Raw genomic sequence first — 25,113 nt, 5'->3', positions numbered from 1 at the left:
AGAAAGGCTGAGAGAGTTGGGGTCGTTCAGCCTGGAGAAGAGAAGGCTCCAGGAAGACCTTATTGCAGCTTTTCAATATACAAAGGGCACTTATAAGAAAGACTGAGAAAGAATTGTTACCAAGGCCTGTAGTGACCCCACCTGCAGTACTGCATCCAGCTCTGGGGACACACCCTGCAAAGGCCCTTAATCAGCCTCCAAGTGCCCCGGGGCCTCCTCTGGGTTTTGTTGGGGCCCCTTGGAGGCCCCTGCTGCCTTCCAGAGGTCCCCCATTCTACAAAAATCTAAAAGTCAAAAAAATTCACTTTTAAGTACAAATTCACTTCTGTAGATATTCTGGAGGTTTGTGTAGGCTACATTTATTTATGCTTTTAGCCCCGTCGCACACATCTAGATCCTCTTCATCTTCCTCCAAAATAGGCGCGAGACCGAAAATATAATATCGAGGATCATCCCAGCTCTTGTTTGCCAGGTCGCCATCTGAATCTTCTTTGGCAACATTAGAGGGGAGGAGTCCTCTTGTGCCGTCCACCAGCTCTCCCGCAGGCCCACCCTCTTCATCCACCTGCCCAAAGACATAAACATATTGTCCAGCGGTTAGAGGCAGCTCTAGTTCAGGCTGCTCACTGGGACCATCCAAAGGATCGTAGCTGTATCGAGCTATGGATGCTCCAAGCTTTCCCGGTGGTTGTCCCAGAGCCTGCAGGATGACGGACTGTTTGTCTGCTACCGGTTCTTCTGTCTCACTTGTGGGGTCCTCCTGTGAAAGAAGGCAGGACCCAGGACTGTCGCCTGCCCAAGCTGACTCTGAGGGGCTCTGAAACCGATTCTCTGCTTCACTCACCTGGGCTCGAAACAGTGGCCTGGCTTCTCCGTGGTCCCTTTTTCCTTCTCTCTGAGCACTTTCTACCATTTCTCGCACAGCTTTCAGTCTGCACTCTGCAGCTTCCAGCTGGGTTTGAAGCCTGCTGATGGCTTGGACAGCAGACTTGCGCTGCGCTGCCACTCGCGTCAGTTGCCCCTTCAGGTCAGCGTTTTCAGCTTGAACCTTTTCTGCCCAGCGCATCTGCCCACGGAGGCGAGAATTTTCTTCAGCCAGTCTGGTGTTTTTGTCCGTCATCTCCAGAAGCTGCACCTCTAACTCCTCACACCTTTGGCTGAGGCTGCTCACATCATAGGAGCCCTCTTCATCTGCAGCTGGCTGGGCCTGGAGCTCCTCAGCCGCCTTCTGTGGGGCTTCACTCTGCTGGTCCTGTGCCAGCAAAGCTCCGGCGGGCTCTCTCCCTTCTCCAGCCCTCTGCTGAGGAAACGATTTCATGCACGGTTCCTCAGCAGAGCTTTGGGTGGGCAGTGGCGCTGGAGTATTCGTCAGGTGCCCGATGGTCTCCTGCAGATGCCCGCATCTTTCTTTGAGCTGCTCGGCGAGGGCAGCTAAGTGAGCACATTTCTGCTGGAGCCTCTCCGCCTCCTTGCATGCTTCTGGAGAGCTGCTCTTTCTCAGGAGGCGGCTCTCCATCTCCAGGGCGCCGCGTAGCCTCTCCAGGTGCTCCAGAGCCCGCTGCAGGCGGGTGTTCTGCTCCAGCAGCCGGCTGCAGGCGCTGCCAGGAAGCACCAGGTCCTCCCCCGCAGGCTCTGGCACCTGGAGCAGAGCACCTGCCACAGCCTGGCATGCCGCCTGCTGCCCAGCGCTGTGGCTTTCGGGGGGTCCCTCCCGTAGCGGCAAGCGGAAAGGCCGCGGCTCGATCTGGCGGCTGGCCTGCTCCTGCCGGCACTCCTCCTTCTGCGCAGGCCGCCGGCGCGGTGAGGGGCGGCTGCGTGCCACAGGCCCCCAGCCTGCACCATCCCGCCTCATGGCTGAAGCCTCGGGGAGCGGGCCGTCGGCCACCGAACGCTGCTGCCAACAGTCACCACCGGTCGCCTTCCCTGGGTCTGCGAGGGGCGGCAAAGCCCTCAGCTCGCGTCAGCCGCTGCCTCCCTTCACCGTGCAGGAGCAGAGGCTGCGTCTGCCATGGGCCAGGGCTGGGCGAGCGCGGCCTTATATGTGTGGGCTGGCCCCGAGCGCTCAATGGAGGGTAGGGTGGGACGGCCTTATAGGGCACGTCCTGGCCCCCTGCACACAATGGAGGGTGGGCTGAGCGGGCACCTGGCAACTGGCCAAGGTCAACCCACCACAAAGGCCACACACGATTTTACTGCAACTTTGCCGCTTTCAGACCGTTTGGTCTGGTTTCTTCTATCAGCAAATCGACTTGTACAGGCGAGGTCACTCTCAGTCAAGTCCTATTTCACATGTCTTCAAAGATATCTTTACCTTTCACGTTTTTCTTCTGTAACGCGTCGCACCTCTCCTTTGTGCGCAGGGGGCCAGGCCAGGCCATGTAAGGCTGGATTGGGTCTGGCTGGGATGGAGTTAACTTTCCCCATAGCAGCCCTCGTAGTGCTGAGGGGTGCCTTGCCGACCCCAATGACAACCAGCAGCTTCTAGCGCTGTCCTGGGCCTTGGCCCATGCCTTCTGAGCCACGGTTCAGTACTATCAGAGGACTGTGGTTAAGGCAGGGACCCAAACCACCTCTGCGAATGCCTTGACTGAGACCGGGATGCAAAGTATGTCTGAGGACATGACAGTAGAGACAGGGACCCAAAGGGCATCTGAGGACACCATGGTTGAGACAGGGACCCAAATAACAACAACCACGGTAATTGCCCCAGTAGTGAAAAAGAAACAGTGGACAAGGAGGTCAACGGGTCCGTATCATCAGTGAGCAAGGGAGGAGGAAGAGGAGGAAGGGTTTGATCAGGAAGCTGGTCCTTCAGCAAAGAAATGGGAGGAAGGAGCGAGAGAAATCAGGCAGGAGGAGGAAACTGCCTGGCCCCTGACCTCGTCGTCAGAACTTTGAGAGATGCGGAAAGATGACAGCCACCAGCCAGCTGAGCAGATTGCTGCCTGGCTGCTCCGATGCTGGCATAGCAGGGCCAACAGTCAGCAACTGGAAAGTAAGGAAGCTCAACAGGTGGGATCCCTTGCCAAAAAGCGGGGAATTGAGAGAGGAGGTGGACAAGAGGCAGCAATTTGCAGTCTCTGGAGACAGCTCCTCTCAAGTGTGAGGTTCAAGGAAGATCTTGGGAACTACCCAGGGAAGTGGACTACCGCAGATGAAAGCATCCAGTACCTGAGAGAATTAGCGGTGCTGGAAGTCATCTGCGGTGATCTAGACAACAGCAAGGTCTCCGAAGATGCAGAGGACGTTCTGTGCATGCGGGCCGTGTGGAGGAAGGTGACTCAAAACGACCCAGCCTCATATTCTAACGGCCCGGCAGCAAGGTATTGCCTGGATACGGATGCACCAACTGTGAAGAGAGCATCTTCTTGGCTCCAAAACTTCAAAGATCTCCGTCCCTCCTCATCCCTCCCGGCCAGTGCCTTGGCTGTCAGGGGTGCCCCAAACAGCCAAGCCCCCTCCTGCCCTGGTCAGAGGGAAATGGAGCCCCGGGCGCATGCTGCATGGCACGCTCGGGTTCTTCCTGCTCGACCAGGGGAGGACATGAGGAAGTGGGATGACGAACCCACCGTTAACCTGGAAGCCCGTGTACGCGAACTAAGAGCGAAGAGAGCTGTTAAGAAGGGGCCACCCAAGAAGGCTGTCAGCTTAGTTGCTGTAGAGACACAAGAAGGCAATCAGCAATCTGCCAGACACAGAAGGACTGAGATCACCTCCCTTGATCCCGGTGAGGGGACTTCTGGTCTGGCACCGAAAGGGTCAGACAGTGAATACTCTGACCAGGGACAGAAACAGAGGGTCCCTGCCTTTGGCCAGGAGGAGGAAAGGGATGAACGGGGATACTGGACTGTGTGGATTCGATGGCCTGTGTCGTGGTTTAACCCCAGACCACAACTAAGCCCCACACAGCTGCTCGCTCACTCCCCCTGCAGTGGGATGGGGGAGAGATTCAGAAGGGTAAAAGTGAGAACACTCGTGGGTTGAGATAAAGACAGTTTAATAGGGAAAGGAAAAGCCACGGGCGCAAGCAAAGCAAAACCAAGGAATTCGTTCACTGCTTCCCATGGGCAGGCAGGTGTTCAGCCATCTCCAGGAAAGCAGGGCTCCATCATGCATAACGGTTACTTGGGAAGACAAACGCCATCACTCCAAACGTCCCCTTCTTTCTTTTTCCCCAGCTTTTATTGCTGAGCATGACATCATATGGTATGGGATATCATAGAATCATAGAATAGTTTGGGTTGGAAGGGACCTTTAAAGGTCGTCTAGTCCAACCCCCCCCTGCAGCGAGCAGGGACATCTTCCAACTCCATCACATTGCTCAGAGCCCCGTCCAACCTGACCTTCAATGTTTCCAGGGATGGGGCATCGACCGCCTCTCTGGGCAACCTGTTGCAGTGTTTCACCACCTTCGTTGTAAAAGATTTCTTCCTCATATCTAGTCCAAATCTACCCTCTTTTAGTTTAAAACCATCACCCCTTGTCCTATCACAACAGGCCTTGTTAAAAGTCTGTCCCCGTCTTTCTTATAAGCCCCCTTTAAGTACTGAAAGGCCGCAATAAGGTTTCCCCAGAGCCTTCTCTTCTCCAGGCTGAACAACCCCAGCTCTCTCAGCCTTTCTTCATAGGAGAGGTGTTCCCTCCAAGCTGATGGCACCAAGCTGAGGGTGCAGTTGACTCACCCGAGGTAAGGGATGCCGTCCAGAGGGACGTGGACAGGCTGGAGGAGGGGCTCATGTGAACCCCAGGAAGTTCAACAAGGCCAAGTGCAAGGTCCTGCACCTGGGCTGGGGCAATCCCCAGGGTCAGTACAGACGGGGGGATGAAGGGATTGAGAGCAGCCCTGCGGAGAAGAACTTGGGGATACTGGTGGATGAGAAATTGGACACCAGCTGATAACGTGTGCTTGCAGCCCAGATGCAGCCTGGGCTGCATCAAAAGAAGTGTGGCCAGCAGGTCGAGGGAGGTGATTCTGCCCCTGTACTCCGCTCTGGCGAGACCCCACCTCGAGTACTGCATCTAGCTTGAGGTCCTCAGTAGAGGACAGACATGTTAGAGCAGGCCCAGCGGAGGGCCACGAAAATGATCAGAGGGACGGAACACCTCTCCTATGAAGAAAGGCTGAGAGAGTTGGGGTCGTTCAGCCTGGAGAAGAGAAGGCTCCAGGAAGACCTTATTGCAGCTTTTCAATATACAAAGGGCACTTATAAGAAAGACTGAGAAAGAATTGTTACCAAGGCCTGTAGTGACCCCACCTGCAGTACTGCATCCAGCTCTGGGGACACACCCTGCAAAGGCCCTTAATCAGCCTCCAAGTGCCCCGGGGCCTCCTCTGGGTTTTGTTGGGGCCCCTTGGAGGCCCCTGCTGCCTTCCAGAGGTCCCCCCATTCTACAAAAATCTAAAAGTCAAAAAAAATTCACTTTTAAGTACAAATTCACTTCTGTAGATATTCTGGAGGTTTGTGTAGGCTACATTTATTTATGCTTTTAGCCCCGTCGCACACATCTAGATCCTCTTCATCTTCCTCCAAAATAGGCGCGAGACCGAAAATATAATATCGAGGATCATCCCAGCTCTTGTTTGCCAGGTCGCCATCTGAATCTTCTTTGGCAACATTAGAGGGGAGGAGTCCTCTTGTGCCGTCCACCAGCTCTCCCGCAGGCCCACCCTCTTCATCCACCTGCCCAAAGACATAAACATATTGTCCAGCGGTTAGAGGCAGCTCTAGTTCAGGCTGCTCACTGGGACCATCCAAAGGATCGTAGCTGTATCGAGCTATGGATGCTCCAAGCTTTCCCGGTGGTTGTCCCAGAGCCTGCAGGATGACGGACTGTTTGTCTGCTACCGGTTCTTCTGTCTCACTTGTGGGGTCCTCCTGTGAAAGAAGGCAGGACCCAGGACTGTCGCCTGCCCAAGCTGACTCTGAGGGGCTCTGAAACCGATTCTCTGCTTCACTCACCTGGGCTCGAAACAGTGGCCTGGCTTCTCCGTGGTCCCTTTTTCCTTCTCTCTGAGCACTTTCTACCATTTCTCGCACAGCTTTCAGTCTGCACTCTGCAGCTTCCAGCTGGGTTTGAAGCCTGCTGATGGCTTGGACAGCAGACTTGCGCTGCGCTGCCACTCGCGTCAGTTGCCCCTTCAGGTCAGCGTTTTCAGCTTGAACCTTTTCTGCCCAGCGCATCTGCCCACGGAGGCGAGAATTTTCTTCAGCCAGTCTGGTGTTTTTGTCCGTCATCTCCAGAAGCTGCACCTCTAACTCCTCACACCTTTGGCTGAGGCTGCTCACATCATAGGAGCCCTCTTCATCTGCAGCTGGCTGGGCCTGGAGCTCCTCAGCCGCCTTCTGTGGGGCTTCACTCTGCTGGTCCTGTGCCAGCAAAGCTCCGGCGGGCTCTCTCCCTTCTCCAGCCCTCTGCTGAGGAAACGATTTCATGCACGGTTCCTCAGCAGAGCTTTGGGTGGGCAGTGGCGCTGGAGTATTCGTCAGGTGCCCGATGGTCTCCTGCAGATGCCCGCATCTTTCTTTGAGCTGCTCGGCGAGGGCAGCTAAGTGAGCACATTTCTGCTGGAGCCTCTCCGCCTCCTTGCATGCTTCTGGAGAGCTGCTCTTTCTCAGGAGGCGGCTCTCCATCTCCAGGGCGCCGCGTAGCCTCTCCAGGTGCTCCAGAGCCCGCTGCAGGCGGGTGTTCTGCTCCAGCAGCCGGCTGCAGGCGCTGCCAGGAAGCACCAGGTCCTCCCCCGCAGGCTCTGGCACCTGGAGCAGAGCACCTGCCACAGCCTGGCATGCCGCCTGCTGCCCAGCGCTGTGGCTTTCGGGGGGTCCCTCCCGTAGCGGCAAGCGGAAAGGCCGCGGCTCGATCTGGCGGCTGGCCTGCTCCTGCCGGCACTCCTCCTTCTGCGCAGGCCGCCGGCGCGGTGAGGGGCGGCTGCGTGCCACAGGCCCCCAGCCTGCACCATCCCGCCTCATGGCTGAAGCCTCGGGAGCGGGCCGTCGGCCACCGAACGCTGCTGCCAACAGTCACCACCGGTCGCCTTCCCTGGGTCTGCGAGGGGCGGCAAAGCCCTCAGCTCGCGTCAGCCGCTGCCTCCCTTCACCGTGCAGGAGCAGAGGCTGCGTCTGCCATGGGCCAGGGCTGGGCGAGCGCGGCCTTATATGTGTGGGCTGGCCCCGAGCGCTCAATGGAGGGTAGGGTGGGACGGCCTTATAGGGCACGTCCTGGCCCCCTGCACACAATGGAGGGTGGGCTGAGCGGGCACCTGGCAACTGGCCAAGGTCAACCCACCACAAAGGCCACACACGATTTTACTGCAACTTTGCCGCTTTCAGACCGTTTGGTCTGGTTTCTTCTATCAGCAAATCGACTTGTACAGGCGAGGTCACTCTCAGTCAAGTCCTATTTCACATGTCTTCAAAGATATCTTTACCTTTCACGTTTTTCTTCTGTAACGCGTCGCACCTCTCCTTTGTGCGCAGGGGGCCAGGCCAGGCCATGTAAGGCTGGATTGGGTCTGGCTGGGATGGAGTTAACTTTCCCCATAGCAGCCCTCGTAGTGCTGAGGGGTGCCTTGCCGACCCCAATGACAACCAGCAGCTTCTAGCGCTGTCCTGGGCCTTGGCCCATGCCTTCTGAGCCACGGTTCAGTACTATCAGAGGACTGTGGTTAAGGCAGGGACCCAAACCACCTCTGAGAATGCCTTGACTGAGACCGGGATGCAAAGTATGTCTGAGGACATGACAGTAGAGACAGGGACCCAAAGGGCATCTGAGGACACCATGGTTGAGACAGGGACCCAAATAACAACAACCACGGTAATTGCCCCAGTAGTGAAAAAGAAACAGTGGACAAGGAGGTCAACGGGTCCGTATCATCAGTGAGCAAGGGAGGAGGAAGAGGAGGAAGGGTTTGATCAGGAAGCTGGTCCTTCAGCAAAGAAATGGGAGGAAGGAGCGAGAGAAATCAGGCAGGAGGAGGAAACTGCCTGGCCCCTGACCTCGTCGTCAGAACTTTGAGAGATGCGGAAAGATGACAGCCACCAGCCAGCTGAGCAGATTGCTGCCTGGCTGCTCCGATGCTGGCATAGCAGGGCCAACAGTCAGCAACTGGAAAGTAAGGAAGCTCAACAGGTGGGATCCCTTGCCAAAAGCGGGGAATTGAGAGAGGAGGTGGACAAGAGGCAGCAATTTGCAGTCTCTGGAGACAGCTCCTCTCAAGTGTGAGGTTCAAGGAAGATCTTGGGAACTACCCAGGGAAGTGGACTACCGCAGATGAAAGCATCCAGTACCTGAGAGAATTAGCGGTGCTGGAAGTCATCTGCGGTGATCTAGACAACAGCAAGGTCTCCGAAGATGCAGAGGACGTTCTGTGCATGCGGGCCGTGTGGAGGAAGGTGACTCAAAACGACCCAGCCTCATATTCTAACGGCCCGGCAGCAAGGTATTGCCTGGATACGGATGCACCAACTGTGAAGAGAGCATCTTCTTGGCTCCAAAACTTCAAAGATCTCCGTCCCTCCTCATCCCTCCCGGCCAGTGCCTTGGCTGTCAGGGGTGCCCCAAACAGCCAAGCCCCTCCTGCCCTGGTCAGAGGGAAATGGAGCCCCGGGCGCATGCTGCATGGCACGCTCGGGTTCTTCCTGCTCGACCAGGGGAGGACATGAGGAAGTGGGATGACGAACCCACCGTTAACCTGGAAGCCCGTGTACGCGAACTAAGAGCGAAGAGAGCTGTTAAGAAGGGGCCACCCAAGAAGGCTGTCAGCTTAGTTGCTGTAGAGACACAAGAAGGCAATCAGCAATCTGCCAGACACAGAAGGACTGAGATCACCTCCCTTGATCCCGGTGAGGGGACTTCTGGTCTGGCACCGAAAGGGTCAGACAGTGAATACTCTGACCAGGGACAGAAACAGAGGGTCCCTGCCTTTGGCCAGGAGGAGGAAAGGGATGAACGGGGATACTGGACTGTGTGGATTCGATGGCCTGTGTCGTGGTTTAACCCCAGACCACAACTAAGCCCCACACAGCTGCTCGCTCACTCCCCCTGCAGTGGGATGGGGAGAGATTCAGAAGGGTAAAAGTGAGAACACTCGTGGGTTGAGATAAAGACAGTTTAATAGGGAAAGGAAAAGCCACGGGCGCAAGCAAAGCAAAACCAAGGAATTCGTTCACTGCTTCCCATGGGCAGGCAGGTGTTCAGCCATCTCCAGGAAAGCAGGGCTCCATCATGCATAACGGTTACTTGGGAAGACAAACGCCATCACTCCAAACGTCCCCTTCTTTCTTTTTCCCCAGCTTTTATTGCTGAGCATGACATCATATGGTATGGGATATCATAGAATCATAGAATAGTTTGGGTTGGAAGGGACCTTTAAAGGTCGTCTAGTCCAACCCCCCCCTGCAGCGAGCAGGGACATCTTCCAACTCCATCACATTGCTCAGAGCCCCGTCCAACCTGACCTTCAATGTTTCCAGGGATGGGGCATCGACCGCCTCTCTGGGCAACCTGTTGCAGTGTTTCACCACCTTCGTTGTAAAAGATTTCTTCCTCATATCTAGTCCAAATCTACCCTCTTTTAGTTTAAAACCATCACCCCTTGTCCTATCACAACAGGCCTTGTTAAAAAGTCTGTCCCCGTCTTTCTTATAAGCCCCCTTTAAGTACTGAAAGGCCGCAATAAGGTTTCCCCAGAGCCTTCTCTTCTCCAGGCTGAACAACCCCAGCTCTCTCAGCCTTTCCTCATAGGAGAGGTGTTCCATCCTCTGATCATTTTTGTAGCCCTCCTCTGGACCCGCTCCATACAGGTCCATTTCTTCTCTGTGCTGAGGACTCTAGAGCTGGACCCCACCTGGAGTTACTAGTCCAGGTGGGGTCTCACCAGAGCAGAGTAGAGGGGCAGAATCACCTCTCTCGACCTGCTGGCCACACTTCTTTTGATGCAGACCAGGATACGTTTGGCCTCCTCGGCTGTGACCGCACGTTGTTGGCTCATGTCCAGCTTTTCATCCACCCGTACCCCCAAGTCCTTCTCCACAGGGCTGCTCTCAATCCCTTCATCCCCCAGCCTTTAGTGATACCGCGGTTCCCCCAACCCAGGTGCAGGACCTTGCACTTGGCCTTGATGAACCTCATGAGGTTCACATGGGCCCACTTGTTGAGCTTTTCAGTGATCCCTTTGGTCAGTTGGGGTCAGCTGTTCCGGCTGTTTCCCCTCCCAGCTTCTTGTGCACCCCCAGCCTACTCGCTGGTGGGGTGGGGTGAGAAGCAGAAAAGGCCTTGACTCTGTGTAAGCACTGCTGAGCGAGAAGGAAAACATCCCTGTATTATCAACACTGTTTTCATCACAAAGCCAAAACGTAGTCCCATACTAGCTACTATGGAGAAAGTTAACTCTATCCCAGCCAAAACCAGCACAGCCTGGCACATCAGAGCCACAGAAGTAGAAGGCTTTGGGAGACACCAGTGCAGAGTGTACGCTGGTGCCATCAGGGCATTGGGGCACAGAACCCATCTGGATGTCTGGAGTGACAGGGGGAGGCCTACAACTGGAGATCTGCATGGGAGGCTGAGCTGAGCTTAGCAAGGGACAAGTGGCAAAAGTACCCCATTGTGAGCAGCCCCGAGGCCTCTTGTGTCCTTGGCATAGGCTACCTCAGGAGAGGGTACTTCAAGGACCCAAAGGGGTACCGATGGGCTTTTGGAGTAGCCACTGCAAACACAGAGAAGATCAAACAGCTATCCCTGCCCACTGCACCCTGACTGGCAAAGAGATGCTACCAGCATATGAGGGGGTTTGAGCCGCTTCAGAAGCTTTTGGTACAGAAGCACAGCTCCTCTTGGCACTGTGGTTGCCTGTGCTACACTGGATGTTCAAAGGAAACATCCCCTCTACACATCATGCAGCCAGCGCTACATGGAGTAAGTGGGTAGCGTTGATCACCCTCCAACAGACCCCAGCAAAACCCAGAGGAGGCCCTGGGGCACTTGGAAGGTGATTAGGGTCCTGCATAGGCCCCTGCAGAGCCCAGCAAAGGCCCCTGGGTCTTTCTGGATGGCAGCTCTGCCATGTCAGAGCACCACTGCTGTTGGCTGTGATGGGGACCCTCCTGTCGGGGCCGGTTGCTGTGCATGTCCTCGCAGTGGGGAGCAGAGAGCAGAGAGAAGCGAAACAGCGAGTGGCATTGCACAAGGGACCGTCCACGCAGGCATCGCTCACGTGCCAGGGAAGGATGTTTGCGGGGCACCTCGATCCCACTGCTGCCCCAGCACTCACAGCCTGGAAGCTGAATGAATGGGCTGGGCTTGACCCGGGTTTTCCAGAGCATCCCTGCGTCCCTTCCCCAGCCTGAACCGGCCCTGCTGGTCTTTTGGCTCAGAGATGCTTCTGCTGGCTTCCTGCAAGTGTTGCCCATTAAAGCACTTCCGAGTGTGAAGCCTGATGCCTGGCCATATGACTGCTAATGGAGCACACCTCATGTGCACGTGTGTGCGTGAGCAATTGCTGCTTACACACAAAGTACCCAGAGGAGCACGTGCTCAAGGACATCCCCTGTGCTTGCTGCTTGTGCTCCTTGGGAGCATTTCACTGACTGCTTCTTCCACAGGCTGCTTTTTTTCCAAAAAAGAGCGCGCCCTGGTCTGCCCCTGTTGCTCCTCCTAGAAAATAAAGAACACCCAGGCTTTCCTCCTTGCTGGACCATTGCACACCATACTCCTGTGCAGCCCCCTTCCATGACCCTTGCTAGGCCTGCCAGCTTCACCTCCAGCTCTGGGGAGGTGATGGAGCAACAGATCCTGGAAACAACTTCCAACTTGTCCTGTGAAAGACAAGGTGATAGGGAGTAGTCAGCAGGGATTTACCATATGAGACAATTCTGCCTTTTATCGTATCACATATGAGGCAGGAAGGTCAGCTTACTCCTATCAAATGAACCTCCCAGGGGCCAGTGCTTGGGAGGGCGTCCTCTCCCGAGTCCCAGCTGGACGCTCATCCCGACACAGAACTACAGCTCGAGCTTTACTGAGTCCTGAAGTACCATCAATTTTCTTCCAGTTTCCCAAAATTTCTGCCAGCAGCTAACCCCCTTTTACCTTACCTATTGAACCCCCTATGACTTGTGCTGTCCCCGGTTTTAGTACCTTCCCAGAGAATGCGGATGCCGCAAAGGCCATCAGGTGAACTCACCCAGTACCGGCTGTGTCGTATGCCGTCAACACACCCAACAGGTCGGGAACCCGCAGAGTCCCACCTGGGTCACTAAATTGTTACCAAAATGGATTTGCTTGCATTTTTCTTTTCTTCTAGTTTGCATACGGGTACCAGAAAGAGGACAGGAAAAGCAGGCACTAGCTAAACCCCCTTTTTTATTGCCAGCAATAAAGGTGGGTCTTGGCTGGGAGCATGAGCAGGATCCCATGTTACAACTCTTGATTCCTTATAAACAATCTTAAGACTATTCACATACTAATTTTTACAATGACATTGCCTGCTGATGGGAAGTAGAGAATATTTTGTTTTCCTTTGCTTCCGCATGCAGCCTTTGCTTTTGCTTTACTAAACTGCCTTTATTTTGCCCCACAAGTTCTTTTTTTTTTTTCCATATTTTCTCCTTCCCTGTTGTGCTGAGGAGGGGGAGTGATAGAGCAACTGGGTGGGCACCTAGCAGCCAGCCAAGGTCAACCCACCACACAGTGACAGGAGAAGTGGCAATGGTTTTAAACTGAAAGAGGGTAGATTAGATTGGACATAAAGAAGAATTTTTTTTTATGATGAGGGTGGTGAGACAGTGGAACAGGTTGCCCAGAGAAGCTGTAGATGCCCCATCATTGGAAGTGTTCAAGGTCAGGTTGGATGGGGCTTTGAGCAACCTGATCTAGTGCAAGATGTCCCTGCTCACTGCAGGGGGGCTGGACTAGATGATCTTTAAAGGTCCCTTCCAACCCAAACCATTCTATGATTCTGTGATGGAGAAAACTGTGTTAATGTCGCTAGTTACAGCACTAACATGTTCCCTCACCTCAAAGCCAGCGGTATTCGAACACTCAATAGCAAGAGACACCATTAGATTGTGTATGTACACAGCAGTCATTTCAGAAGCATCAGAACCAGGGTCAGAGGGTCCTTCCCAAAGTGTCTGTACCATAAGCAAGTGTTAAAATAACAAAATCAAACCTCAGTGACTGTTAATGGATTCTTGCTTGCAGTTTGCAATACTAAAATTTGCTATTTAACTCAACGTGGAGTACTGGTGCATGTACTAATACCAATAATAATATCATAAGAGCCAAAACATAAAGAAATGTATTACAGGCAGATGTAGAATTATGCAGAACATAGAAGCAATGATGAGGCATTCAAATGCAAGATGGAAATGCAAAGCCCCTTGTGAGATATGATCAGAAACAGAAAACTGGAGTTAGAAGTGCCATGCCAAAAAAGCGAGGAGCAGGCCAAAAAAGGAGGAATTGAAGTAGCTGAGATGAGAGATAGCCAGGCACAAGTGGGACAAAGGAATATTTCATAGCCCCAGTGCATAGCCCCTAAACACTGGTTATTTGGAACAGTAACTATGCGACACATTCAGAACAACACTCACGTTGTTGTCTTTGCAGTAGTTAAAACCAACATTTTTGCTTTATTGGTACGTTTGAGAAAATACTGCCTGTTCTTAAGAACTGCCACTTCCCTTCCACTCCCGGAGCCAGTGGGGAGTTAACTGTTGTGTTGCCAATCTAAGAGACAACCTCGAGTCAAAAAATCTGCACGCACACCAAAAAGTTCCAAATCACCTTGGCTAGCCACTGTGTATTTTGGACATCTCAGTCACAAAATGACATTTGGCAAGTATTTAGTTTGCTGCTAAAACAGTTCCAAGGCTGTTTCCACTTTCTAAGCTGTGGACCCAAATAATTTGGTGAGTTCCCATTAAATATCTATACAGAACTGGTTCTGCAAAAGCCGTGTTCCTAACTACTGATCCTACTCGAGAGCTGTGGCAAAACAAATTATAGCCTTTTTATGTGGCTACTCATGACCTTAAGTTTAAGAAGAAACCAGGAGAAGTCCCTGTTCCAGTTTTTTGCTGACATATTTGGCATTAAGCTTTCCATGTTTGCTATGCCTTTGCTGTAAGACAGCCTCTGTTGATGCCAACAACATTGTAATTAATTTACAGCACATTATGGTCAGTCTCTACTGAAAACTTATGACACCAGTTAGTCTTAAAAGCACCCCCAGCCCTTCAGGCGGGCTTCACTGCCATCTGAATATAGTGCTCTACACACGCACACAAAAATTTCCACCTAGCAAAGCACACGCATGACTAAACCAAATATTCTGTAATACATTATGAGTGCATTAATGCTTACCCAAGTATACTTGCCAAGTCATCATCTTTTGTAACAAGCTGACCAGGATGTGGTTTAATCGCATTAAGTCACCAAACTATCAAAGAGAATTTGACATGGCTGAAGGCAATATTCCATTTTTCCAGAAAGGTTTCACACTCAACTTAGCAGAGGGCTATACCATACCAACGGTTAGGGACAGGTTCCCTAAAAGTATCTTAAAGCTTTAAAATTCACCTAAAAGTAGCAGATACAAAGTGTGTTCACATATGGTGAATTACCATTCAACTGTGAGTTATTTAAAGTTTCAGCACTCTTTAGTACTTCAGAAAGAAAACACAAGAAAACACGAAGAAAAGTCACAGCAAATTATGTCTAAGAGATTTCTAGTTTTAAACTATATCCATTAAAGAACACTTTTACAAAAAGCTACAAATAATTTAAGTCTCGGTTTAAGAGAAGATGGGGGAAGAGCACACCTTGTTTGCCTCAAATGTAAACTATTTCAAGCAAAAGAAACTACAGGATAATCTCTGCCTTTTTCTGGGGAAGCCCAAAGCACGTAGCATGGATGCTTCAGAAAGTAAAGCAAAGTGGTGTCATTATCAACTGAAAGCATAACATAAGGAGCTGTATGATGCAGAAACAACAGTTTGCCGGTTTTCACAGCAAAGATCTTCTTCCTTGCAGAGTTTTACAAAGGATATGATCTGACTAAACACTGTTCAGTACATATAAACAACCTTGACAGTTTTTCTCCTCCCTCGTCTAAGCACACTGAAGACAAGACTATAGCTACTTCTAAGCCTGCAAAAAACAACTTAGCTTTGAAGAAAGAGAATCTCCTTCCAGTTCCAAGTTAAAATATTTACCATTTAGATTCTTTTTCTAAAACATATGGAATTGTTCTTATTGACAATTTCTCAGCATAAATATATTTAAGATTTCTAGCTATCCAGTTCTGAACAGGAAATCACTATCATGTCAATTAATCAATAAATATTTTAAAAATTAATTAAGAAAATGGCTAATTCCATGGCTCTAAATGCAACAATATAGAATTTGATACCAAGAAACTTTCAAACTGGACATCATAGAGGAAGCCTTCCATCCCACCAGCATCACAGGCCCCAAAAAATCAGAGGCGCTTCAAGCACAACACGGTGAGGTTTACAATGGAAAGCTACCTCTGAAAGCTCAACTGATAGTTCGATTTTATACTCGATTCCTTATTATTTTAAATACAAACAAATCAGTGAACAAAGAAAATTATGAGATGTTAAAACTTTAAATGCAGAGATTTATACGTATTCTTAAAAGATATACAGTAAGGATTCTTAAAAAATGTAATATGAACTTTATTGCATATATCATTCCATAATCATTTGGAGATATGAGAATAAACACAACAAAACCTTTAAGTTACCGAAGGTGGGAGATATATATCTGAATAGAATTATGGGTCAAAGCAACATAAATCATCTTGGAGATTACTGAACCATTTGCTTTCAAATTCTGTGGCTGATGCAGTTACCAATGATGACAGCGCTGAAGGGCCTATGCATTTTACCTCACCCTGAAATTCCTCTTTTAGTTTTTCTGGTATAAGATCCTGCCCCATAACCTGCAAACAGAGTAAGAAATATGGGAAACAAGAAAATAACTTGCAGAGAAAACAGTAAATATGACATTAATAACAGATCTTTACAAGAAAAGCCTTTGACACATGAACCACATGCTGTCCAGGAGAAGTTTCCAAGTCACGATCAAGTCGTCTGCCTGTTGCATTCTGCAATAATCACGGAGAACTGAGAGCCCAAGCTTCACAGCTGCACAATCCCGCCCAGATTCTGGCTACGCTTGTACGGGGGGATTTTTACTCTCTGACTAGCAGCGGAAATCTCAACGCCAACTCTGCTCACCCTGCAACAGCACCAACACTCTGATCTCTTCCTGGGGGGTGTGGGACCGAGGGAAGCAAGGAGAGAAGTTTCTTTTCCCAACCTTTTCAAAACCTGAGATAGTCTGCATGCTACTGCCCTCTTATGGATGAAATCCCACAAGACTGCCTGCCAACCCGGCAGTGGCCTGGCTTTCACTAACTTAAAGCTGTAATACTGACAGCAAAGTTAGATCTCGTGGCTTCCTTTGTTCCTTAAGATAAAAGTAAGAACCTCTATAAATAGCACTAAAAATGTTTAATCTCTATGAATAAAATCATGCAATGTTACTCTTCTCCTTTGTTTTTCTTTAAAACTAGAACCCAGTACATCAAACAGAACGAAGAAATCATGTAAAAGGATGTCTTTGGCTTTTTCTGAAAATGTTTAATACTTTTTCTGGAAGTGTTTAATACTGCTGTGGCCATCAAAGTAATCTCCACTTCCATTTCATACTTGTGATTCACTTTGTGACATCTAAAATTCCTGAGATAAAATCTGCATCCCAGGAAACGCATAGCGATGATGCATCTGCAAATACAAGTCCAGTGAGAAACTTAACAACCCTGAACAGTCCCGAAAGGAGAATCTCAGCAGAACAGAGATACACCTGCATGACACAAGCCAGCACTATATAGGTATTGCTGTCAGTTCCAGATAACACACTACCAGGACAACCTGCCCCAGCTAATTTACCTTGCTTCCTGACACAGTTAATTAGCTTGGGGGAGTGTCACACTTCCAGGACTTTGTGCCTGAACTGGCTTGGGTACCTCAACCAGCCTACATATAGCTGAGAACTTGCACACAGTGAAAAATCCCCTTACCTTGGTCATCAACAGCAAGGAACTTTCATTGAAACCAAGCTGTGCCACTTTGTCATCAATTTCTTTTTGACTTTTTATGTTATTCTCTAGCACAAAGGACGACTGTTGCAACTGGGTAAGCTGAAGTAAAAGCCTGAAATTAAAAAGGCAGTTAAAAAAGGCATAGCTGGCAAAAGAATAAGTCAGCAAACCTAAAACCAAACAAAATATAGTACTTTGAAAACAGCTCTTCTTCCTGACTTTCACCAACTGCACAAACTGCAAAGAAATGAATACATCGGTATCAGTCTACTATGGGTATGGTATATCCGTGCTATGACAGAAGTACTGAGAAGTACTTTTGAAAAACAACATGCCAAGTATCTCTGGTTGCTCCGCGCAAACATTTTTCTCCCCATGTATGTGTCACACAATTCAAAAGTGAAGCTCAGATCTGCTAGCATTAACTGCAGTACATCAGGTGTCCCACATCCTTATTAAGGCCTAACAAGACAGCAGTGCATTTTTGCCTATGGCAGTGATTACCTTTGTAACCTGAAGAGCTAGAAGTTTGGGGGTTTTAGACAAATATCAAACATCCTCCCCACACAGGCCAACCCTGGAATATTTTCTAAAATCTCTCATCACAGTTTTATGTTCAAGGCAGTGCCCCAGAAGTCACCACCATGATTCGGTGAAGGTTAGACGCTGTGCTCACAACGTGGCTTCACGTCACGGAGGGACCCCATCACCAACTGCTCCACCAGAGAGAGCAGTGGCCGTTTCCAGAGTCCTCCTCACACAATGACGGTAAAATATGTCAGCAGAGGAAATATCTAAGTATATTCAACCAAGGCACCACTGGGACTTAGTAGTATCGCTACTGAAACTATGTTTAATTCAAGCTTTATGCATAAAGAACAACAACAAATCTCTTTTTATCACATTTACCAAAGTTAAATGAAGCACATGTTATAATAAAGGTGTATATTTTTATGAAGAGAAGACTTAAGATCTTAAAGTATTTTTAATTTGTAAAGCGTTTTTATTTCAAAATTTGCATCAACATAATGTAAGAAAGAATGAAAATTAAACAAAACCATTTCTCCAATTTTTTTTTTGTTGACAAAACTAGAAGAGTCAATTATTCATGATGCTTTAACATAGAACCTTATTTCGTACAAAAAGCAATACTAACATCCTTTTTCCAGGTGCAATTTACCCTGCACATATGTTTATGCAACATCCACATCTCACTTAAAATCCAACAGACTCGAAAATATTAGACAACCTATTTAACACATAAGCCCTGGGCAGGGGAGAAGCTTACCCTGGACAAGTGTATCTGGGAATATAAACTACAATAACACTTTGTGAAACTGTGCAGCCAGGCAAGGAAATCCCACAATTTACAATTGTCTCAATGGCAAACCATACACTCCAAAACAAGCAACACAAACTATTTTAATATGAATGTAGCTTTAATATTCAATATCAGTACTAAATCTATTAACTTCTCCCAAGTAGCATTTGAAGTCACCATCTCTTAGTCTGAGTACAGCTAAAAGCTACTATACCTGGTTTTACATTTCTTAAATCTTGCCCTAACAGGGCAGTTATAAAATGTTCTCTGTAAACATTTTTGGAAGTTCATAAAATGGCTTTAAATACGTTTGGTGACTCATACATTACTGAGACGCAAGAGGGGGGAAAAATCCAAGACTATTTTAACAAAAACAGTTCCTAATTATCTCTTTAAAAGATTATGTTTTGGGGATTTTTGTTGTGTGCAAGACTTTTAGGAAGAGAGGGAAGAAAAGAAAAGAGCATTTTAATGCAGCCCTGTCAATCAGCTGTCACAGAGTTCATTTTTCAACCTCATCCATTATGCAGATTGGGGTATTATTATAAAATACATTTTCACTCAAGCGTGAGGCTTCAAGCAAATAAGACAGGTGGCACTTGCAGAAGGAAGACTGGCTGGCCTTCCCTTTGGGGCACTTCTGCTGCTGCATCTTTAATACCAAACCAGGAAACAGCCATGCTCTAACAGGCTGTTGTATACAATTACTTGAAAAGATTCAGGTAATAAGGTCATTAAGAAACATTTTACTTCTCAACAGTGCATGACTCTGGTTTACTCTTTCCACTCAGATTTAGGTTGCTCACAGCTACCATACTAGTGGATTTTGCTTTTTAGATCTGAAGCAATAGCAGGATGCTTCTAAGTTAGCGTTGTCAACGCTGAAACAAACAATTAAACTGAAAATGTAAACTGAAAATATTAAGGCTGGGAAAAATATGCTTTAAATTGTTCTCGATTGGGAGAAGTTAACATTATTCTAATAATACGTTTAGTTACCTTGCTCTAATAAACGAGGCACATGCCTTTATCCCAACTTTCTTTGACATGTTCTGCTCCCAGGACTCGGAGGCTGTGCGTTTCCCTTCATCCATCCGTTCCGGTTCTTCCGAAGTGCAGAAGAATTCTTTTACAGCTTGGCTGCTCCTACAAGTCACTGCATTCTCCCTCTTTGTTTCTGTAGCAAGGCTAGACCAAGGGCCTTCTTTCTGGCTGTCTGATCTGTGAGGCTGCAAATTAATCTCTCTTCCAGTTGATGTTTTGAAACTGCTATCGCTTACACTAACCTCTTCAGACTGATTTAGATTTGCTTCTGGAATGACTGATGGAGACAAACCCTGTAAAAGGCTCATATAAGCTTCAGCAAGTAATTTCCAGTACCAAGGGTTGAAAGGATGTAAGCAGATCAGTTGCTGCAGACACGTGATCTTTTTTTCTGCATTTTCCAGACCCTGGTAAATGGCAAACTGCAGGTTGAGAACCGCCGTTAAGTGATCTGTGTTAGTAGCATTGTTTCTCTAGAAACAAAAGATAATAGATTAAAAACAGGAGTAGAACAGAACCATCCTTCAGAGCCTAAGAAAATGTCTCCCTGAATAATAACACACAAATATCACTAAAGGTCATTTTTAAATTGTACAAAACTGCACTCTTAATTTTAAATGATACAACATGACACAGATCATGCACAATCATGATGACAGCATTCCCTTTAGCTGCCATGTCGCAGCCTGAACGGCAAGAAGGCCCCACATATTGTCATTTGTTTATTTGCCTTCAGAGTTAAAACTGCCCTTCAGAGTTACAGCTGCCCTTCTTTGTAGTATAAACACCTTTTATATAAAATAAACAGCTGCAGTAAAATTCTATCAGACTTCAGAGCCTCTTGACTTTTTCCTTTATGGGAAAAACTCAATTTGTGGTTAGATACTCTTCTTGGTGGCAGTTTGGCAGCAAGTATATGGAAATAAAAGGGAGTTTTGAACCATCACTTTTATAGTGGAAAGATTTAAGCACTCATTTATCCCCTTTCTTATAATTCCTATTACATTACATTAATTCTGCCTGGCAGAGCATGATATTTAGTCCCTTCCAGGACTACCAGCCTCCCTGCACAGGGAGCTCATTGTGGTACAGGGTGTTCTGATTTCTAAAGAGTGATTATATCTGCAGTGACAGTTACCCTCTGTTTACCAAATACTCTGAGCACTGAACATCCTGAAGGATTATACACTTGAAAATTATTTTTCCAGAAAATGGTCCATATGAAAGAACTACTGGCAATATTTTCATGTTCAAAGCCTAAAAGAAGGATTGCATTATTTACCATTTTTTCTGCAATATCCAGAGCCTCCTTGTGCCTTCCTAGGCGAGATAAACACCGAGCCTGGCCCTCTTGGACATCTCGTCTCATTGCAATGTTACTGGGAGGTAAGAGTAGTAAGCAGTTTGAGTATTCACACAGGGCTTTCTAGTAGTGTCGACAAAAAGAAAAGCCAAACAAAACAGTGAGAGATTTTCATTTAAAGTAAGCCTGACAGTATGTTTTGTTTATGACTACACTCACAAAGGGAATTCAGGAGCTGAAGTCCACATTTTCATTTCTCTGGACTCTGCTACCACCTATGCTAGCAACACACAAGGGCCCTGGTACTACACAGCCAAGTCCAGACGGTGATGAGCAACCTCAATCCCCTAACTCATGTTTAAGCCTTGGAAGGATTCACCACACATCTGTCCACCTCTCCCCCATCAGGTCTGATCCAGAAGGGATTACCTACTGACCTGGGCAGTATGTGACACAAGGTGTCTTTCCCCCAGCTGCCAACTCAATGATCAGAGCACTCATCCTAAATTTGGGGAACCTTGTTTCAAATCCATGACATTCTCCATGGGAAGGTTTGAACCTGCAAGTACTTCACCTCACATGAATAATCAGCAAGTCAGAAAACACCGCAGGGAAGGTGAATCTCCATTGTTCCTGTAGGGTGGTTCTAATTTGCATGAAATTATTAAATATTAATTGGGCTAAAGAAAAAGACAAGAATGAGCAATACTGCTGTAGCTTAATGCTCAGGGCACTCACCAGGACTCCAATTAACATTTAAATACATTAAATTAAATATTCAGTGAAGCTAAGACTGGAATCTTGGTTCCTCCCCCTCCACATGAGTGCTCAGACCAGAAGACTAAAGAGCAGCGCTCATTCTCCCATCTCTCAAAATGAGTATTTAATTATTCCTTGCAAACTTGAATGGTTCTAACAGAAAGAGCGTCCAGGCGACATACCCTAAATACTTGCTAGCAAAATGGCTGAAATATTTTTCTTCCCTAGTGTTAAGTTCACATTCCTTCTCAAGCAAAAGAGGGAGCTCTGCTCTGCCAGTGAGTGCAGAAGCCACTGGTGAAAATGTAATTTTGTGTGCAGTCTAGTTCTGCTTCTGGCAATTTTATGCGCAGTCTGGTTCTGGTTCTGTCACAGTGATCCAGGTTAGCAATAAGACTGAAGACTAGATATTTTTAACATGGATCATGGTGATAGAAAAGGGTTAGGAAGCAATGGTCTGTTCCACTAGCAGATCTGAGGGGGTGTCATTCTCTCCTGAGAGGGCACCACAGCACACAGCAAGGAGCAATCTGCTCTTCCTGAGGGTCAGCAGCCACGTCTGACCGCAGCCTGAGGCATCTCTCTTCTCAGCACACTCTTACGAAGCCCTTCAGTGCGTCTCAGCTGAGACTGGACAGCATCTATCGGGTATAGACAAGGCAACAGTAGCACTGGAATAACATTAAAAAGCAGAAATCAGTACCATCTGAGGTACAAAAAGATCCACAAATCCAACGGGCAAGGCAAAAGAGTGGAGTCAGAAGTCAGCCTGAGGGCTTTGAAATCAGGGAGCCTGTAATGCAAACCATAGCCTGGAACGAGACACTATTACAGTTGAAACAAGGGCAGAAGCAACTGATTTCAACCAGAAAACAAAAGACTGGATCCTGCAACTAGGACTATAGAGGCAGGAGAGCACTGATAATCAGGAATGCGGCTCAGGAAGTAGGCAGTGAGGACAGGGTCTAGGACTACAGCAGGCAAGACCAGAAACAGGGAACATAAATGCACCCCAAAGGCACAACCAGCCATCCAGAGCGAGGGGAGGCAGCAGAGAGGTGGGACAATTAATGATGAGGCTCATAAGCCAAACGTGAGGAGCCTGACAACTACAGTCAGCTTTCAGCTGACAGCAGCAGGAGCTCTGAGAAAGGTGAGCAGCAGCCAAGTGGTTGCCAGCAATCTGACAGCCTTTGTGGGACCCGGTATTATCCCCAGGAGCAGAGAAATCCACATGCTTAACTCTGGCTGACCATGACTTCTATGGCCACAAACACCAGCTCTGCTCACTACTGAACCACTCGGATGTGCAAGCCTGATCTGGATCAGCTCTGGGTGCAGAGCAGCATTTCTGGCCAGTTTATCTTGACTTCACTCTGACTCCTGGAAAGATGACATTGGGCTGGGGGAGCTTGCCAGAACATGGTTTGAAACCCATCGTGGCCTGACTGCAGCTCAGCCAGGACGGCTCTTCACCAGGTCACCGCGACTGCCCGTGGGGCTGTTGTGCTTTCAGCACAAACGAGGAGCCATCAAGCTGGACGTAACTGCACCACTGTCCAGCACCTCCAGGCCGTGGCTCAGCTGGGAGGCTTTTATACAAATATACAAACACATTCACTCAGCACAGCGGGGACTATGGGATCACCCCAGTTCATATACCCACAACTTCCACCGACCAGGGCCCAGGCTCGGCCCAGGCCCCGGGCCGTGCAAGAGTCCTGGAAATACCTCAAACTCCTGCTGCCGGTAGGCCCAGTCCGCCCGGAACTTGCTGGCCGTTAGCCCGCCGGCGCCTTCCCCGCCGTCCGCCTCGCTGCGAAACCACTGCGGGCACAGCACAGACCCGTCAGGGGGGCCGCAGCCGCCCCCGCCGTACCCAGGCCGCCCCTTCGGCCGCTCCCGCCGGGCCCGCCCGCCGCCCCCCGCTCCTCACGCGGGGCTCGCAGTGCTTTGCGCCGCAGGGCGGCCCGGCCCCGCCGCCCAGGCCCCGCTCCCGGCTCGGGGCGAAGAGGGAGTCCTCGAACTGCCAGCCCAGCAGCGGCTCCATCCCGCCGCTCCGCCCGGAACGGCCCCCGCCGCGCGGCGGCAGCGCGCCCTCTGCCGGGCCGCCTCTCCGGGAGGGCCACTGAGGGCGGCAGCGCGGCGGAGGCGAGCCTCCGGGGTCACCGAGTTAGGGGCGGCGCGGGCTAGAGGGGACGCGGCGGGCAGCGGCCATCTTAGGCAGGGCGGTGTGAGGGGCGCTGCGGCGCGTTGCCCGCCGGGAGCTGTAGTCCCGACCGCCGCGCTCGGGCTCCGGCTCCGTCCGGCCCTGTTCGCTGGGTGCCTGAGGCGGGCGCCCCCGCAAGGCCTCGGCCCCCCCCGCTACACGGGGTGGGAGATGCGAGCCGGCTGCGGTAGGGCAGTCCTTGCGGCAAACCGCCCCCCACCAGGCGGGGAGCGCTGCGAAGCCGGGGCGCTGACTGGAAACGGGGGCGGTGGCAGCTCGGGCGCCGCCGGTCTTGCCAAGGGCGAGCCCGCCGAGAGAAGCGAGAGCAGAGGAAGGCCCTCCCTTAAGGCAGCTTGTGACTTCTCGTTTCTGGCATTTGCCCGTTGGTTTTCGGAGGTGGGTGGTAAACGGGTGCGGCTTGCGCTTCCCGATGGCAGCAGGGCCGTCGCAGTGCCCCGGCTCTGGCGAGGAGTTTGGTCACGAGTCACCGTAATGGAAATGTTGTAAGATCCTGTAACAAATACTTGAACCAAAAAGTGTCCCATGCTTTGGTAAATTAATTGCATAATTGTAGAGTTGTTCTGTTAGCATCTTGGCCTGGTGCCTGTGCGGGGGTGGGTGGGAGTGTATTTCGGTAATTTTTCCATTTGATTTTGGTTCTGCCCCAAAGCAGAAGAGGAAACTTGTGAAATCTCAGGCTTTCCAAGACAGGATTTCCCAAAGCCCCCCTACACTGTGCTACGGGAAAAGGGGACATGACAAAGTAAAGACGGATCCGAGAGCTTTGTCAAGATGTAAAGGCTCTCAGGCACACCGTGGATCATTAACAGCACCTAGGTGAAGTTGCAGCTACCCCAGCTGTACACCCTGCCTCATGATATTACTGTACACAGAATGAGTTGTAAGCGTACTGCAATGCTGTTTCCTCTCTCTGCCTTGGCAGTCCGTTCATCCAGGAAGGTCCATTTTGTCCCATCTAATCACCATGCAGGTTTGGAGAAGGTGAGCTGAAGAGTCATCCTTGTACTTCCTTAACCTGAAAAATGGACTAATGAACCTGTCTACACCAGAACAGCTTTTGAGGCCAAAGCACTGCTTGTATGGATAATTTTAAAGGTTTCCTCCTAGTAGACATGTAAAATACAGGTTCTGGGTTTGGGTTTTTTGTTCCAAGTGGATACATGCTCAAAATATCCTTCCATACCAGCATAGCTATGACTGGATGTAGCATCATCTGGCATAAATCCCTAGGCAGAAACTCAACTTTGGCAGGTAGATTTGAAAAGAAAATAAAAGGGCATTGAGGGTTTTTTTTGCTTTTAAACTTGCTGTTTGTCAAACAAGCC

The 25,113-nt window shown here is 49.6% G+C and overlaps 1 protein-coding gene across 1 annotated transcript; it reads right to left on the bottom strand.

The window, feature by feature from the left end:
* Window positions 1-15,675: 15,675 nt before the first annotated feature.
* Window positions 15,676-24,632, bottom strand: C2H8orf76 (chromosome 2 C8orf76 homolog). The gene is made up of 6 exons (XM_072851944.1): window positions 23,495-24,632; window positions 23,290-23,385; window positions 20,779-20,922; window positions 19,452-19,969; window positions 17,111-17,243; window positions 15,676-15,967 (listed from the first exon to the last, which is right to left on the bottom strand). Exons 1-6 carry the CDS (start codon window positions 23,606-23,608, stop codon window positions 15,800-15,802), a joined length of 1,173 nt encoding a protein of 390 aa, XP_072708045.1. The 5' UTR covers window positions 23,609-24,632; the 3' UTR covers window positions 15,676-15,799.
* Window positions 24,633-25,113: the final 481 nt, after the last annotated feature.

The sequence above is a fragment of the Ciconia boyciana genome, chromosome 2 (genome assembly GCF_034638445.1).
Source record: "Ciconia boyciana chromosome 2, ASM3463844v1, whole genome shotgun sequence".
NCBI lineage: Eukaryota > Metazoa > Chordata > Aves > Ciconiiformes > Ciconiidae > Ciconia > Ciconia boyciana.
Note: the sequence above shows the minus strand (reverse complement) of the source record. Positions and strands in the feature narration are given on the sequence as shown.